Raw genomic sequence first — 14,900 nt, 5'->3', positions numbered from 1 at the left:
AAGGGGTGGGAGGAATGGAGGGATGGGTGGACAGGGCGACGGAGCGGAGGGACGGGTGGACAGGGCGACGGAGCGGAGGGATGGGGCAAGGCGAGGCGATGGGTGGAGGGATGCTGGAGGAACGGAGGGACACGCAGAGGGACAAGGGGTGGGAGGAATGGAGGGATGGGTGGATAGGGCGACGAGGCAGAGGGCCGGGACGCGGCCGGCGTGGGGACCCTGGTCTCACCCTCGGGATGAGCCGGATGCTCTCCACCGGTAGCAGGAAGACCAGGCGTCCCAGCTGCTGCACGTCCAGGAGGCTCCAGCACTGCGGCGGGCTGCGAGGGAGAAGCAGGTGAGGCAGGAAGAGGCAGCGAGTGGCGCCGAAGCCGGCTGCGCAGGGCTGGGGCCCGCCTTACCCTAGCACCCGCTCCGTCAGCAGCAACCTCCCCAGCTCCTCAGCAAACCCCTCCGCCAGGCAGGCCCCTTGCAGCTCCTCCAGGCGCAGCAGCAGGCTCTCGGGCTGGACGTGGGCAGCAGCCTCCTGGCCCAGGAACCCCAGCAGCGGGCCCAGAAGGTCCAGCACCTCGCCTGGGATCTCGGTCTCGGCCGGCGCTCGCTGGCAGGAGAGGGAGCGGAGTGGGTGAGGCCCAGCCCTGCCCTCCCTGCAGCTGCCCGCCACGAACCCCTCCCCTCCTTACCAGGAGGCGCAGGGCCCTGTGGGCCAGGGCAGCCCGGCGGTGGGGCGGCAGCATCAGCAGGCTCTGGGGGTGGCTGCTCACATAGTCCAGAATCAGCCTGACCGAGTCGTTGGGCAGTTTGTCCACAAGCTTCGCCCTGAAAGAGTCAGACGCCTCAGCGTGGCTGGCAGGGCCTGGAGGGGGCAGGAGCGGGGGGGCAGGACCCATGACACACCAGGGCAGAGCCGGGCGAGGGAAAGGGCCAAGGATACAGCAGGGCAGGGCAGGACTCAGGTTGGGATAGGGTGGGACCTAGGATAGAGTGGGGCAGAGCCAGGCAAGGGGTGGAGGGTAGGGGCCGGGACACAGAAGGGCAGGGCCCGGGGGGGGGGGGGGCAGGGCCCAGCAGCACCCAGGAAATGCACGCACAGGTCTGGGGCAAGAGTCCTATGGGCTCTGGGGCTGCACTGGCTGAGCCGGCGGCTGGGGGAAGCCGGCTCCTGGCTGTGCCTGGCCTTTGCCCTCGGGCCCTCAGCACCAGGAAGGCGAGGGGTATGGCGCCCAGGGCCAGTGAGCTGTCTCCTCCCTCTGGAGACAGGAGCCGCCAGCATGGTGCCGTCTAACCTCAGGGGTACCTGGGGGGCAGCTTTCCTGAAGTCCTTCTGGCCAGGTCACTGCCAGTCATGCCCTCCCAGGTTTGCCCCCTGGGTTCGCTGGACTTCTCACAGGGATGGGTGGGGGGGGGGGAGACGTGTCTCTGGTGTGGGGGCTCCTCCTGCTGCTTCAGGAGCCATTCCAGCCCTTCCCATCTCAGGGCGTCCCCCTTGCTGACTCTAGCCTCCCCCTTTTAAAGTCCTCTGCCCTGCCATGCCCGACTAGCAGGGCCAAGGGTGGGGCTACCTTAGCACAGAGCCTCCGGGCCCCGCCCCTCAGTGGGGTCTGTCACATTCCCCTTCTCGACCCCCACCAGGCTGCTGCGAAGGGACCTGGCCTCCCGGACCTAACCAGAGTCCAGCCCCCAGGGTCTGGGGTGCCCAGGCAGAGCCACTGTCAAGCTCTTCTGAGCGCTGGGACTCGCATTCTTGGCTCTGATGTCGGGTTACCAGATGGCAGCTGTGTGACGGAGCAGGGAGCAGGCGGATTTGACCTGGGAATGTTGCAGGGGGGTTACACTGGGGATGGGGACTTCCCTTGAAGGAAGGTACCTGAGCTGTAACCTGAGCCAGGAGGGGGGTGGGAGAAGTGACACCTTCTGGACAAAGGAGAGGAGGAGCAGGGGGGACGGGGGAGAGAGCTCCTGGAGGAGGTTTTGGTTTCAGTTTTGGGCTGGATGGTGCAACGCAGGGAACCCCAAGCTGGGGTCTAAGCTCCCTAACCCCCGCAGAAGGACTTGATTGAGGGGTCCTGGTTGTACCTACATGCTCTACTTGGGACTGTGTTCCTGTTGTCTAATAAACCTTCTGTGTCACTGGCTGGCTGAGAGTCCCGGTTAATCGCAGGAAGGGGGGTGCAGGGCCCTGACTTTCCCCCACTCCGTGACAAACTGAAAAAATGGGACGGGGGTGGGGGGTAATAGGCGCCAGAAAACAGGACTGTCCCTTTAAAAACAGGACATCTGGTCACCCTACTCCAGGGGTTCTCAAACCGGGGGTCAGGACCTCCAAGGTCATTACATGGGGGGTTGCGAGCTGTCAACCTCCACCCCAAACCCCACTTGCCTCCAGCATTTATAATGGAGTTAAATATATTAAACAGTGTGTTTAATTTATTGGGGGGGTCGCACTCAAAGGCTTGCGATGTGAAAGGGGTCGCCAGTACAAAAGTTTGAGACCCACTGCCCTACTCTGATGGCTCAGACTCAGTGGCCCTAGGGACGAGCTCACCCCTGGGAACCGAGCACCAAGAGCAGAGATGTGTTGGACTCTATGTCCGTGTGTGTCTGTGCTCAGACTGCCGGGAGCTCCCCAGTCCTCACCAGGCCACCCTCTGGGGCAACCTCAGGCAGGGGTCTGCAGCCAGCGCTGCACCCGTGGGAGCAGGCACCTGGCCAGACCGCTGGTCTGCACCCCAGAGTCTGCCTGGGGACTCCAAGATTGGGGCAGTGGTGGACCCTGCAGGTTCGGACTCCCCAGCTCACAGCAGTGTGGTGGTAGCCAATCAGCTCTGTGACACCAAGCAGAGGTCCCAGTGCAGGGGGTATCCATGCATGGCTGACGGGGGTACTGGTGAGAGCAGGGGGGGTATCCAGGTCAGGTGTGTGGGGAGGTACCCAGGTGGGAGGGGAAGGGGACCCACGACCGGCTCAGCGCTGGAGTGACACAGCCCGCTCTCCCTGCCCCACGGCAGCAGACAGGTGCGTTGGCAGGACAACCTACGGTAAATCCATGAGGAACTTTGGTCCCAGCCACACCAGCTCCTCCCTGGAGAGTCCCGGCCGGCTGCGGATTTCCTCCCAGACACACCGCCTCTGAGGACACAAAGTGAGGCCAGGCAAAGGGGAGACACAGCCTCGCCTGGACCCGGCCAGGGCAGGGGTCCACCACGCATGGCTCAGAGCGGGGCTGGGGATGCCAGGACAGTGCAGGGGGGCACCCAGACGTCCAGGCCAGAGTCACAGCGAGCGACTCGTTCCTTACCAGACTCCCAGGCAGGCTGCTGGGACACGCATAGAGAACCCGGAGAACCCCCAGGAAATCCGCCCTCCGACTGAACTGCTGCAGGCTGGCACAGCCCATGCCAGCCGCCAGAGTCCCCAGTGCCCTGCCAAGGGGACAGCGTTAGACAGCACCACGTCCTCCACCCCACTCGAGCAGAGCCAGCCCCAGCGGGGCCAGACGCTTGGGCTAGGCCCTGCCACGGTGCCTCACCGAATCGTTTCCTGGCTCACGTTGGTGCCCGCTTCAACCTTCCTCCACAGGAACTGGGCCTGTGGAGAAGCAGGGAGGGGAGGAGTCAGCCAGGCACAGCAGCCCAGAGCCCTCCGCCCGGGAGCTCGGTTTCTCCCTCCCAACCTGGCGACAGCGTGTTACCTGCTGCTGGGACCAGGGTAACTCCCAGAACCGGCCGCTCTGCCCCAGCAGAGTCGCTGCGTCCAGGTGCAGGAGTTTGAGGGGCACAAAGGGCAAGAGGCAGTCTGGCCAGATGCTCCGGGCCTGCTGCTCACGGCTGAGCCGCTGCGAGGGAGACAGAGCCTGTGACACAGGAGAACACGGCCCCATGGGCCTGGCGGGCAGAGCGAGAGCCAGGTCCTGCAGCATAGGGAGCTGGGCTCGGCACTGCTGTCCGTGCAACCCCCTCGATACCCGCCAAGTCCTGCCCACTCTGCACCTCCAGTGCCTCGACCTCTGCCCCCCAGCCCAACGTCCCCAGACCCTCAGCGTCCACTCCAGCCCCCAGCCCGCCCGGTACCTGCAGCAGGGCTGCCTTCTGCGGGGCCGAGAGCAGAGGCAGAGCGGTGGCCAGGCATTCGCAGGCCTGGACCAGGGTGGGAGTGGGAATGGCCTGGAGGGACTCGGGCCCAAGGCCTGGCAGCAGGGGGCACAGGCTGCTCGCCACACCCTCCGTCACCTGCCAGGCAAACAGAGGAGGAGATTCGGAGCGGGGAGGGGCGAGGCTGGGGGGGGCCCATCCCAGAGCCAGGAGAGGGTGGGCCCAGGGGGCAAGGGGGTTGTGCCCACAGTAGGGAGGGCTGGGGGGGCATAGGGGGCTGTGCCCAGAGCAGGGAGGGCTGGGGGCCTGAGAGGGGCAGTGTGGGGGGGCCTAGGGGTGGAAGGCCACTACCAAAGCAGAGGGAAATTTTAACAGGGCATGAGAGAGAGGAGCACCACATCTCGGGCTACGGACACTGGGCCTGCTCCCACCCTGCAGAGCACTGCAGGGGAGTCGGGGTGGCTGGTCTGGGAAGAGCCCACACTCACATTCTCGGTCCGGACAGCCTGCGTGAGCAGCACAGACGCCTGGAAGAGAAGATGACACTGTGAAGAGCTGGGAGCCGGCACCCTAGCTTGGGGCTGTGGGCCAGGCCAGGGGCAGCTTGCAGGGGCATCAGGGTCTGTATGTGGCTGCCCAGGCTGCATCATTGGGTGGCTTGGCAGGGCCACTGGCACGTGGGAATTTTCTGTAATACTGTCTTGAATCCGATATGTGCCTCAGTTTCCCCTGTATTTTACATGGCTACGGGGGGCCGGGGGGCTGTCTGCTCTCAGGGCAGGCTGGGAGACAGGGTATGAATGTCACCTCGCTGGCTGAACCCCACCTCGTCTCCAAGGAAACCCAATCGCCAGGTCACTGGCATGGACCCCAAGGCAGCTGGAGTTCTCCGCAAAGCGCCTGCTCAGGCCCGAAGGCCGGGGAAGGCGTGAGGACAGGAGCTGGCTGCTGGAGGGAGTCGGGGCTCTCACTGGGGACCTGACGAAGGAACTCAGACCGAGCGCTTGTCTCTGCTTCCAACACTCCAGTCGTCCAGCTGTGCCCCTGCAGCGCTTCGGTGCAGACACTGCTGAGCCGATGGGGAGGCGGGGGCGGGGGGGGGGGGTTCTCCCTCGGCTAGGAATCCACCTCCCCAGAGGCACTGTCTACACTGGGACCCAGGTCAGCTCGACTTTTCACACCCTTGACTGATGCAGTTAAACCAACCTGATTTTCTAGCACAGGCCAGGCCTGAGAGAGACAGACCAAGCCTGAACTGGGCTTCACGGCAGTGGGGCTGGTGAAGTGCTCTGGGCTGACCAGCATGGACCTCCATTTCTCTGCTGCCCGAAGGCCTCCCTAGGCGTGTCCAGGTGACTATAAACCCGCCTGTTTTCACAGCGTGTGTCCCTGCAGCCGCTGGGCGAGGTGCTTAGTCCCTGCAGAGTGGGTGAGTCTCTGCCAGGCTGTCACAGTTGGACTCACTGGGCAGAGCTCCCGCTGTGAAGCAGGAGGGCTGGAGCCCCAGAGGTTCAGCCTCTGGAGGTAGGGAGTCTGCACGGCCGACCCTGAAGGACGAGTGTGCCCCTTTGGGGTGTAGCACCGATCCTGTGGCTCTGCCCGAGCATGCAGCTCCCTGATCTTTGCCAGGGTGGGGGTTGACGTCCAGCTGCCCGTGGGCAGAGTGGCCTGTACAAGGCAGTGTGTGCCCTGCACACAGTGAGCTCCCGGGATGCCCTGGCACATGGAGCACCTTGGCAAGTCCACGAAGGCTCCAGGTGGCTGGGCTGGTCTGGTCACCCTCCTTCCCCACCCAGGGCCTCCAGCACCCAGCAGTGTGTCCCAGACATGCCTGCCTCACCAAGTCCCTGCCACATGGTGTGGCCTGCTGCCCAAGTGCGGCTCCAGGTATGACAGACTGCAGGGGGCGCTAGGGCTCAGGGAGGGCGAGCAGGCTGGGTACTCACCTGGGCAGGTGTCAGGTGTGCAGCCTGCAGCTCTGGAAGGAGAGCCCTGACCTGCGTGGCTGACAGGCGCTGCAGGAACCTCACCCCCAGCTCCGGAACGATGCCTCGCCAGGCACGCAGCTCCTGCGGCCCGACAGCAGCCAGGCCAGCAGAGCGCAACAAATCCGCCAGCGCATAGGCGACCTGCAAGCAGGAGGGGAGAGCAGGGCCAGGCTGGGCTTTCCCCAGGCAGAAGGGAGGTTCCCGCTGGGCAGGGGCTGGAGCCATGGGATCAGCTGGAGGAAGGGGGGCGGGGAATATTCCCAAGACGGCCTTGGCCCTGCATTCCCACAGGCTGCGTCTACCCAGGAGCTGCTGCACCCACTCCCCACACAGCTGCACCTGGCACCCAGCGCTGTGATGGGCCAGACGCCCCCTGCAAGCAGAGCCAGCTCGGCCAGTGGCTCACCTGTCAGCCACGTTCCCCTGCAGCTCGGAGCAAGAGCCAACCAACACGGGCCCTGGCCCTCTCCCGTCACCCCAGCAGCCCCCCGAGCCAAGCCCTGCACTCTACAGCCCCCCGGCAGGACGGTATGCAGAGCCCGGCCCTGGCCCTGAGGACTTCTCTGCCTCGCCACTCAGCACTGGCTCTGCCCTGAGGCTGGCTTCCAAGGGGCTTTTGTTCCCTCCCGGAGGGAGGCCAGGCCTGGGCCTATGTCCCACTGGCCCCCCAGCTCAGGGCAGGACAGCCGTGTTGCTGGCGCGCACACAGGAGCCCCCGCAGCGGCTCGGCTCACCCGTCCGTGCTGGCTCAGCACTCCGTTGGCAGCACACGCCAGCAAGCTCTGCTCCACCGGCCCCAAGGGGTCACGCAGCGGGGCCAGGACCTGCAGCTCTTCAGGGCTCAGATAGCAAGCAAGGGCCCCCAGCCTGGAGAGAGAAGAAAAGTCCCTTAATGGGGGGCAGGAGCCTGGGCCCCACAGAGTTAGCCTGCCCCAAGGAATGGCACCACCCTGACCCCCCACAGGCCCTGCAGCAACGACACAACCCCCCCGCCCCACGGGCCCTGCAGCCACGACACAAACCCCCGCTCCCACGGGCCCTGCAGCCACGACACACACACCCCCTCCCCCACGGGCCCTGCAGCTAAGACAACCCCCCAAACCCTCCGCGGGCTCCTCTCACCTGTGCACCTGCTCCTCACGAGCCCCACGGCTCACATTTATCAAGCTGTGTGCCACATGGCGCCCCTGGGCCTGCCCCAGCCGGACCTCCTGCCAACCGTCTGCCAGCCCCTGGATCTGTGCCGCAGAGACAGGTCTAGTGCACTCGAGGGGCAACACCAGCAAATCCTCTGCAACACTCAGCTTCCAGGGGTGTGGGGGGATCCCAGCCCTTGGGGGTGCAGGGCCTGGAGGGCAGGCTCCTGGGAAGTGGGGGGTCCCAGCCCTTGGGGGTGCAGGGCCTGGAGGGCAAGCTCCTGGGAAGTGGGGGGTCCCAGCCCTTAGGGGTGCAGGACCTGGAGGGGAGGCTCCTAGGAAGTGGGGGGGGTCCCAGCCCAAGGGGGGCAGGGCCTGGAGGGGAGGCCCCTGAGGCCTGGGGATGAGGGAACACTGGGACTGAGCTTGGGAGCTAGGGAATGACGCAGAGATGGCCCCGTGCGACAGAGCCACCGGCCCCAGGACAGAACGGACATGGGATCAGCCCCCCACGAGCGGTGACTGCCATGGGGCCGTAGCCCTGACAGCGCTGGGCCCTCTGGCTGGCTGGCGCTGCCTTCCCACCTGCTGAGGCGTGAGCTGCACAAAGCGGCGAAGCGGTAGGTGAGGCAGCAGCGGCTGGATGGTGCGGAGGAAGCCTGGGCGCCACGTGGGCACGTCCCCGAGGAGCTGAGCTTGCAGCAGCAGCTTGGCAAAGGCGCTTTTCTGCACCAGCTTCATGTGGGCGCTGTGACGCTGCAGAGCAGCTAAGCTGGAGGGGGCGGCACGTTAGAGCTGGCATGGCCTAGAGAGCCCCACTGAGCTCCGCCTGCCTGGCACCAAGCTGGCTCGGCTCTCCTCCCCCAGTACCCGCTCCTCAGCCCTGGGGCACCCCCACGCTGGACTGGACAGCACGGCCTCTGCAAGGCAGGCCCTGGGAGAGCTGGGGGTCAGAGCAGTGGCTGAGAGACCAGGTGCAGGGGGCTCAGAGCTGGGGGTTGATCTGGTGGCTGTGTGAGGGGACCGGGGCACACTACAGGCCATGCGGGGCACTGGGGAGCCGGTTATGGGGCACGCGGGGCTCAGCGTGGGAGTGGCATTACCAGGTGTAAGGGGCTCAGTGTGGGGGGGCAGTTTGAGGTGAGGCAGGGCCAGGGCTGAGGCAGGGGGTGTTACGGGGGCACGTTCCAGGGCCTCACTCACACGCTCTCATTGGCCAGCAGGGCAGGCGGGACTCTCATGATGTCGGACACGGCCATGAATGGCATGAACTGCGACAGGTCAACAAAGAGCTGCGGAGTCAGCTGAGGGAACCGGCCCATCAGCCGCGAGGCAAGAGACTGCAGCGCTTGCCCATCCGACATGGGAACCTGTGGGAGCAGCGGGTTAGGGCTCCCCGCACGGTGGCAGGACCCCAGCCCTTAGGGGCCAGCTGCCCCCATGCCCATGCGAGGAGACCCCCTAATGCGGGCCAGTGGCCACAATGCACCCTCATCGCTAAGGCACCAGCGACCCCCTGCCAGCGACCTACCCCCTCCCGCTGGTGCATGCTGCCCACCTGCAGCCGGGGCCAGGAGCGGTGCAGCAGGGACAGGAAGCGCTGCACTGCCTCGCTCTCCGCCGACAGCAGCAGCTGCTGGAAATTGTCCTGCGGCATCTGCAGGTATTCCTGTGGGGAAGGACAGCGTGTCACGGCGGGGCCCACGGAGCTGCGCGGCCAGGGCAGGGCCCAGCTAGGCTGGAGTCTCCATCAAACACAAGAGCGGGTGCCAGGGCAGGGTGCATGGGCTGCGGGAAGGTGGAAGTGTCTTACTGGAGTACGGGGCACCCCCCCCCCGGGGGGGCACCTATGGAATCTGGGGGTGCAGGGAGGGAGTGGGAACAGCCCCCAGGCCCTGCTGAGCGGGGTCAGTACCTGCACAAGGACTTCCAGCGCCGGGGCACCCTCTTCTCTTTGGATCAGATCCCAGAGCACAGGCTGCCAGAGAGAGCAGGAGAGCTCTCAGCAAGGGACCCTCCGCTGGCCCATCCCCCCGCACCCCTGGATCCCCAGCACACCTTTGGCTACCCTCCGATTCCCCGGGAAGGGGAATAAGCTGCGTTTGCCACTGGGATGCTGTTGCCAGGGCCAGAGGCGGGACTTCTCCAGAGGTCTGGGCTCTTTCCCTCTGTCACTCTCCTGGCCCCAGGACAGTCCTGGATTCCAGCAGACCAACAGGAACTCTTATTCCAGAGATGGGTGTGACAAACTGGGACTGTTCTTACTGTGGTCTGTGAATGCTGACAGGGGAGTGTGGCTGGGATAGTCTGCATTGGGTGATGGGAGACTGCCCGAAGGAGAATACCTGAGCGTGTAACATGAGAACCCAGGAAGGGGTTGGAGGCCAGGTGACACCTTGGCCCGGGAAACTGAACAAAGGCTGTGGGAGGGGTCGCTGAAGGGAGAGGGTTGGAAGCTGGCTGGTGAGATGGCTGGGAGGCAGAGATGGCTCTGACCTCCCAAGGGGGGCTGGGATGCCCTGGGACCCCAAGATGGACCTAACTGAGGGGGGTCCTGTTGTCTGTGCCTGCAAGACCTGGGCACGACTAGGTCAGCTCTCTCAGGGGGTCTGTGGAGCCACAGAGCTCCCCAAGTGGCTCTAGGCAGACGGGCCACTCCCTCCCCACAGGGCATGGAACCGAGTTAGGGTGACCAGACAGCAAGTGTGAAAAATCGGGACGGGGGTGGGGGTAATAGGAGCCTATATAAGAAAAACTCCCAAAAATCGGAACTGTCCCTCTCAAATCAGGACAGCGGGTCACCCTAAACCTAGTCCCCGGGCTCCCAGGAACGACCCCTAGGAAGGAGCGCTTGTCGCTGCAGCGCACTGGCCCTGCTGGCTCCGGTGCTGGACGGTGCACTGTGCTAGCCGAGTGGCCAGCCGTTCTCCTGGGGCTTCAAGCGGGTTCTGGACTCAGCAGCGATTCACAGAGACCTCGGTTTGCAGCTGCTCAAAGCGCTTGGTCTCCTGCTCTCCCGGCAGGTCTGCCTTCCATGCCAGACACCTCTGCCCTCGGCATGCCCGAGGACACACACCTGCCCTGCACATGGCATCTGCCTTGGGTGGTTCTGCCACAACTCCTGCACTTTGGCAGGGGTTAGACTAGATGGGCTGCTGGTCCCTGTGGGTCTAGGATTTGTACTGGAGGGGAGTATGGGCTAGGGAGGGGGCAGTGGGCTACGACTCCGGAGACCGCAGGTTTGTTGCCGCCACTGCTGGGCTGCAAGCCCTCGTGCGCCTGGTGTCGGGCCCCATGAGAAGCTCAGCTTTCATTGTGAACCAAGCACGTGGCTGCAGAGCGAGCCTTGAAAACAAGCCCCAGAATAGCCGGCGGCCGAGCAGCAGACAAAATTCATTCTCTTGTCAAATCTCGTGAAGTTTAGGGCCTGACTCAGGGTTTCCGGCCTCCCAGGGCTGATGACACGGTGTCTGTGCAGCATCCCGTGCTGGGGGGCCTGCTCTCCCCTGGGGGGTTGTGGTCGTCATACAGAGCTGATGACAAGGGCAGTTTGGGATCTGTCTGGCACGGCGCGCTGGCCCCATGGCACATGCGCACACAAGTGGCTGTGTCAGGGTTTGCAGCCATGAGCGATCCCACACCTCGGGGGTGCACACAGGGTTGGAGCTTAGCCCCAGCATGGCTCGTGCAGCTGAGACAGGCGGGGAGCAGGGGCAGGAGCCTGTTCACTCGCACAGAGGCCAGGACGGCACCACTCACACTGAAGCAGCTCAGCAGCTCTTTCTTGACGGAGGCATCATGCTCCTGCCTCAGGTACTGGCGCACGGCCTGCAGGATGCTCCACGAGGAGTTCCCCGTCAGCGAGGCCCAGAAGGAGCCGTTGTCCAGGAGGCTGGAGAGCAGGATGGCCTCACTCAGCTGGTCCCTGGCTGCCTGCCCCACCTCGTCCAGCTCGGAGGAGGGCAGGGTGAAGTCCAGCAGCCGCAGGAGATAGTTCATGCTGAAGATCCAGCGGGACGTCTCCTCCTCGCAGGGCGTGAGCTGGGACACCAGCCCCAGCAGGTAGGACGCAGGGTCCCGGCAGAGCCGAGAGGCGTCCCCGTGAGAGGAAATAGGCAGGATGTCCAGGAGGCGCTGCAGGAAGCACTGCCCATTCTGCAGGGAGTCCAGGCAGTGATCCATGAGCCAGGGGTGGGAAGACACCAAAGACTGGAGGAGGGAGGAATTCTCACACACCAGCTCCTGGAAGCTAGCAGGGTTCACCCCCCGGCACTGCTCCATCAGGCTAGCGTTCCTGAGCGCCTGGAGGCTCCAGGCATGGAAATTGCAGGGATCAGAGTTCCCGAGCAGCGAGGAGTTCAGTGTCTTTGTCTGGAGCTGGCGGCCGTGGCAGAGTCTGGAGATCCAGGCGCTGCTATCCGCGGGCACCGCCTGCAGGCTCTCATTGGTGCACAGCCACTGAGTCCAGAGAGTCTGGTTTTCCAGAAAGCAGCTCCAGAAATCCTCCTGGGTCCAGAGGGCCCCGGGCAGCCCCTCCGGACAGCTGGCACCTTTGGGGGGCAGGGAGAGGTTGGCACACAACTGCTCCATCAGAGGCTGGTTGGGACTGGGCAGCTGCAGCAGGGAGGCATTGCTGCAGACCGTGGTGTTGAACTGGCCAGGGAAGTACTCCCTGCATGTCCTCACCCACACGGAGTCCCCGCTGGCGGAGGAGAAATACCAGGCGGAGCTGGAGCATGCGGCCCCCAGGTCTGAAGGAGGCTGGCTGGAGCTGTCTGAGCCATTGAATAGGCTGCAGTAAAGATACACAGTGAAGTTGGAGATGCTGGGCAGGCCTGGGATAGTGTCATTGCAGGCAGACTCCAGAACCTCGGCTGAGGGCCAGGGCGCACCCCAGGCGTCTCCAGATGCCCTCTTTGTGGCTTGGGGGGGCTTGCGGGCAGGCTGCATGCAGCTCAGGATTGGCGGAGGAGATGGGAAGGTCCTAGACCTGAACCCCAGCGTCCGGGCATTCCAGCTGATGTTGTGCCTGATGCCCCTGTTAGCAGCAGACAGAGGAGCTGGTCCATCACCCTCTCCCTGGAGCCCATCTGCATGGGCTGGGGAAATCCCGCATGCTCGCCCTTGCCCCAAATCCTCTGGCCTTGCAATCCACACTCCACAGGCCAGGGACACACTCTCCCGTCTCAGTCCTCCCACCACGTCCCCCACACTCAGGCCCTGCCTCACCGCATACCCCTCAGCCACCCCCTAGCCACGCACCTCCTTGCCCACGGCATAAACTGCCCCCACCCCCAGCGGGGTATCCTCCTCCTCTGTGCTGCACTCAGTGTTCGCCTGGCCCCTCTCACATGGAGTCCCACAACTTCCTCACCTGACCCCAGTCCCTCCGGGCCAGGAGAGCCCCCTCCTCTCCCAGGCAACGCAGCCTGTCCCAAGGCAAGGCCATGGGGGGGGTGTCAGCACCTGTGGGGGAACCAGCTCCATACACAGCCGGATTGTTAGGGGGTGTCACAGCCACGGCAGCCATGTGCCCTGCGATATCCCAGCCCTGCAACCAGCACAGCTCCCTCTTGCCTTTGCAGCCCCCGTCCACAGGGAAGGAAAGGGATGTCTCTTCCTGTCCTCCCCCGAAGAGGCCAGGGACGCAGCCACAGAGCTCATGGGCCCAAAGTGGACCCAGCAGCTAGCACTCCTCTGCCCCGGCCCAGCCAAGCCCCCCTCCGAGAGCTCCTCCAGCAACTCTCCCCGGGCCGACGAGCAGTCGGCTCTGGAGCTAGGGCAGGGCCAGGGGAAGGTTACGGCCGAGGCGTCTTTGCTGAAATCCCGGGAGTCCCTGAGCCCAGGACTGGGGTGACCCTGTGTGGAGCCCAGCATGAGCAGGGGCTTTCCATCTAGAAGTTCTGGGAGCCCATGGGTCTGACTGCTGGCCACGCGCCGGCCCGCGCCCATGACTCACCACAGCAGGAGCTGCTGCAGGGTCCCTGAAAAAGGAGAAGGGAAGGAGTGAGTGAGCGTCTGGAGTCAGGCTGTGCAGCCCGGGCCCTCAGTGCCCCACGAGTCCTGGGAAGGAACGACTCACCTACAGTGCACTTCCCCTCTCGATCCCACTGAGGGACGCCAAGGGCCACCGAGACCTCGTCCACCAGCAGACCCGTCACACGCGAGACCTTCCTCCGGAAGCTGGTGTAGAGCGATCGGCCCATCCTCCGAAGGAGACGCTGCTTGGCCTCCTCCAGGGCCCCCCAGAGTGTGTCTGCAGAGCCCCCCTCAAAGTCCAGCCCTGGCTGCCTGGGCCGGGAGATCTGCAGGAGGCTGCCGGCATTGGGGTCCAGCTCTCGGATGGCCCCGGGCAGCACGTGGAAGGGTTTCAAGTGTTCAGGAGCCAGGACGGGGCCTGCAGGCTGCAGACGGACCCTTGGCTTCCAGCTGGTGCCTGAAAAGAGCTTGAGGAGCTGCGACATCCAGTCTGTGCTGGAGCTGCAGTTCCCACGGCCTGTCAGGGGGCAGTCGGTGCCCTGCAAGCCAGGGCCGCCCTGGCCCAGCACCCCAGTGAGCAGCACCTGGGCCATAGCCTCCTCCAGGCTGCTGAGCCGCGCCCAGTCCTGCTGCAGGAAGAGGAGCAGGGTCTGGTCTCTGCGGAAGAGGCTCACCAGGCTGTGGGTGAGGCTCAAGAGCATGTCCCAGTCACGGCTGCCCCTCAGCGAGATCAGGACATCCCGCAGCTGCAGAGCAGGGCTCGGGGAGGGCTGAGAGAGGAGGTGCTGCAGCAGGCTCCCCCAGGGCGCGCCCCCGAGCTCCTCCAGCTTCTGCTGCTCGAGGTGCATGGAGATGTTGTACAGAAAGCCAGAAATCTGGCTCCTGCTACCGCGGCTCTGCCACAGGGCCCGGAGAGGGGAATTCCCGACTGTAGGCAGGATCCCCAGGGACTCCAGCCCCACCAGCACGCTCCTCACCAGAGACTTCACGTCCTCCTGCCGCCTCAGGCCTGCTGGGAAGCTGGACAAGACAGAGCCACCAGACCGCCGCCCGCCCTCCAACATCAGAAAGGAGATGAGGTCTCGGACCGGGACCCTGTGCCCTTCCGGGGCTGCTCCTGCAGGGGAAGCCAAGTCGGCTGAAACTGCATGGAGCAGGGCCCCAGACTGAGAACAAGGGTCACCCCAAACCAGTCAAGGATCCCATCTCCCTGCCCAGTGACTGTGGGTCCACATCACCCTGCAGCTGGTGAACAAGCAGCAATTCCCAGGCAATCAGGCGCAGCACACGGGCCTCCATGGCTGCCCACCGGCAATCTTGGCTCGGGCCCCCCTGCCTGGGCACCTGGGAGCTCGCTGGGGCAGGGCCGGTATCTCTCCGCTCTCTGCCAAGCGCACGGTGCCCTTCAGGGCTCCAAAGGCAGGACCTCCCCCAACAGCTGGCTGAGTGAGGGGTGTTCCCCTCCCTCTCCAGCGTGTGCAGGGCCAGGACTTGGCACTCATCCAGCCCTACCAATGGGCGACACCTGCCTCACGCCTTTCCCGGTTCTCCGAGACAGGCTGAGCACCTGCAGCTCCCCGTGCCCAGCTCAGCGCCTCTCCAGACCTGGCTGTCCAGGAATCACTGGGCCCACCTGTGCCTGGGGCCTGCTGCCGTGACAGTGCCTGGGCTCTCTGCACCCACCTTTGCACGCTCACATCCCTGTG

At 64.8% G+C, this 14,900-nt stretch overlaps 1 protein-coding gene across 1 annotated transcript in view; it reads right to left on the bottom strand.

Annotated features, from left to right (window-relative positions):
- Window positions 1-14,501, bottom strand: part of STRC (stereocilin) — a 21,799-nt gene extending 7,298 nt beyond the window's left edge. The window contains exons 1-19 of the mRNA XM_034784913.1: window positions 13,298-14,501; window positions 13,175-13,199; window positions 10,681-12,253; window positions 9,131-9,193; window positions 8,774-8,884; window positions 8,419-8,585; window positions 7,801-7,987; window positions 7,202-7,317; window positions 6,814-6,946; window positions 6,038-6,220; window positions 4,580-4,618; window positions 3,990-4,229; window positions 3,692-3,940; window positions 3,530-3,588; window positions 3,299-3,422; window positions 3,038-3,129; window positions 684-819; window positions 402-601; window positions 230-320 (exon numbers count right to left, since the gene is read on the bottom strand). Of these exons, the coding sequence (XP_034640804.1) occupies window positions 230-320; window positions 402-601; window positions 684-819; window positions 3,038-3,129; window positions 3,299-3,422; window positions 3,530-3,588; window positions 3,692-3,940; window positions 3,990-4,229; window positions 4,580-4,618; window positions 6,038-6,220; window positions 6,814-6,946; window positions 7,202-7,317; window positions 7,801-7,987; window positions 8,419-8,585; window positions 8,774-8,884; window positions 9,131-9,193; window positions 10,681-12,253; window positions 13,175-13,199; window positions 13,298-14,258 (4,749 nt within the window). The 5' untranslated portion in view covers window positions 14,259-14,501. The remainder of the gene's footprint in view (window positions 1-229; window positions 321-401; window positions 602-683; window positions 820-3,037; window positions 3,130-3,298; window positions 3,423-3,529; window positions 3,589-3,691; window positions 3,941-3,989; window positions 4,230-4,579; window positions 4,619-6,037; window positions 6,221-6,813; window positions 6,947-7,201; window positions 7,318-7,800; window positions 7,988-8,418; window positions 8,586-8,773; window positions 8,885-9,130; window positions 9,194-10,680; window positions 12,254-13,174; window positions 13,200-13,297) is intronic.
- Window positions 14,502-14,900: the final 399 nt, after the last annotated feature.

The sequence above is a fragment of the Trachemys scripta genome, chromosome 10, assembly GCF_013100865.1.
Source record: "Trachemys scripta elegans isolate TJP31775 chromosome 10, CAS_Tse_1.0, whole genome shotgun sequence".
NCBI lineage: Eukaryota > Metazoa > Chordata > Testudines > Emydidae > Trachemys > Trachemys scripta.
The sequence above is the reverse complement of the archived record's forward strand: the minus strand, read 5'-3'. Positions and strand labels throughout refer to the sequence as shown.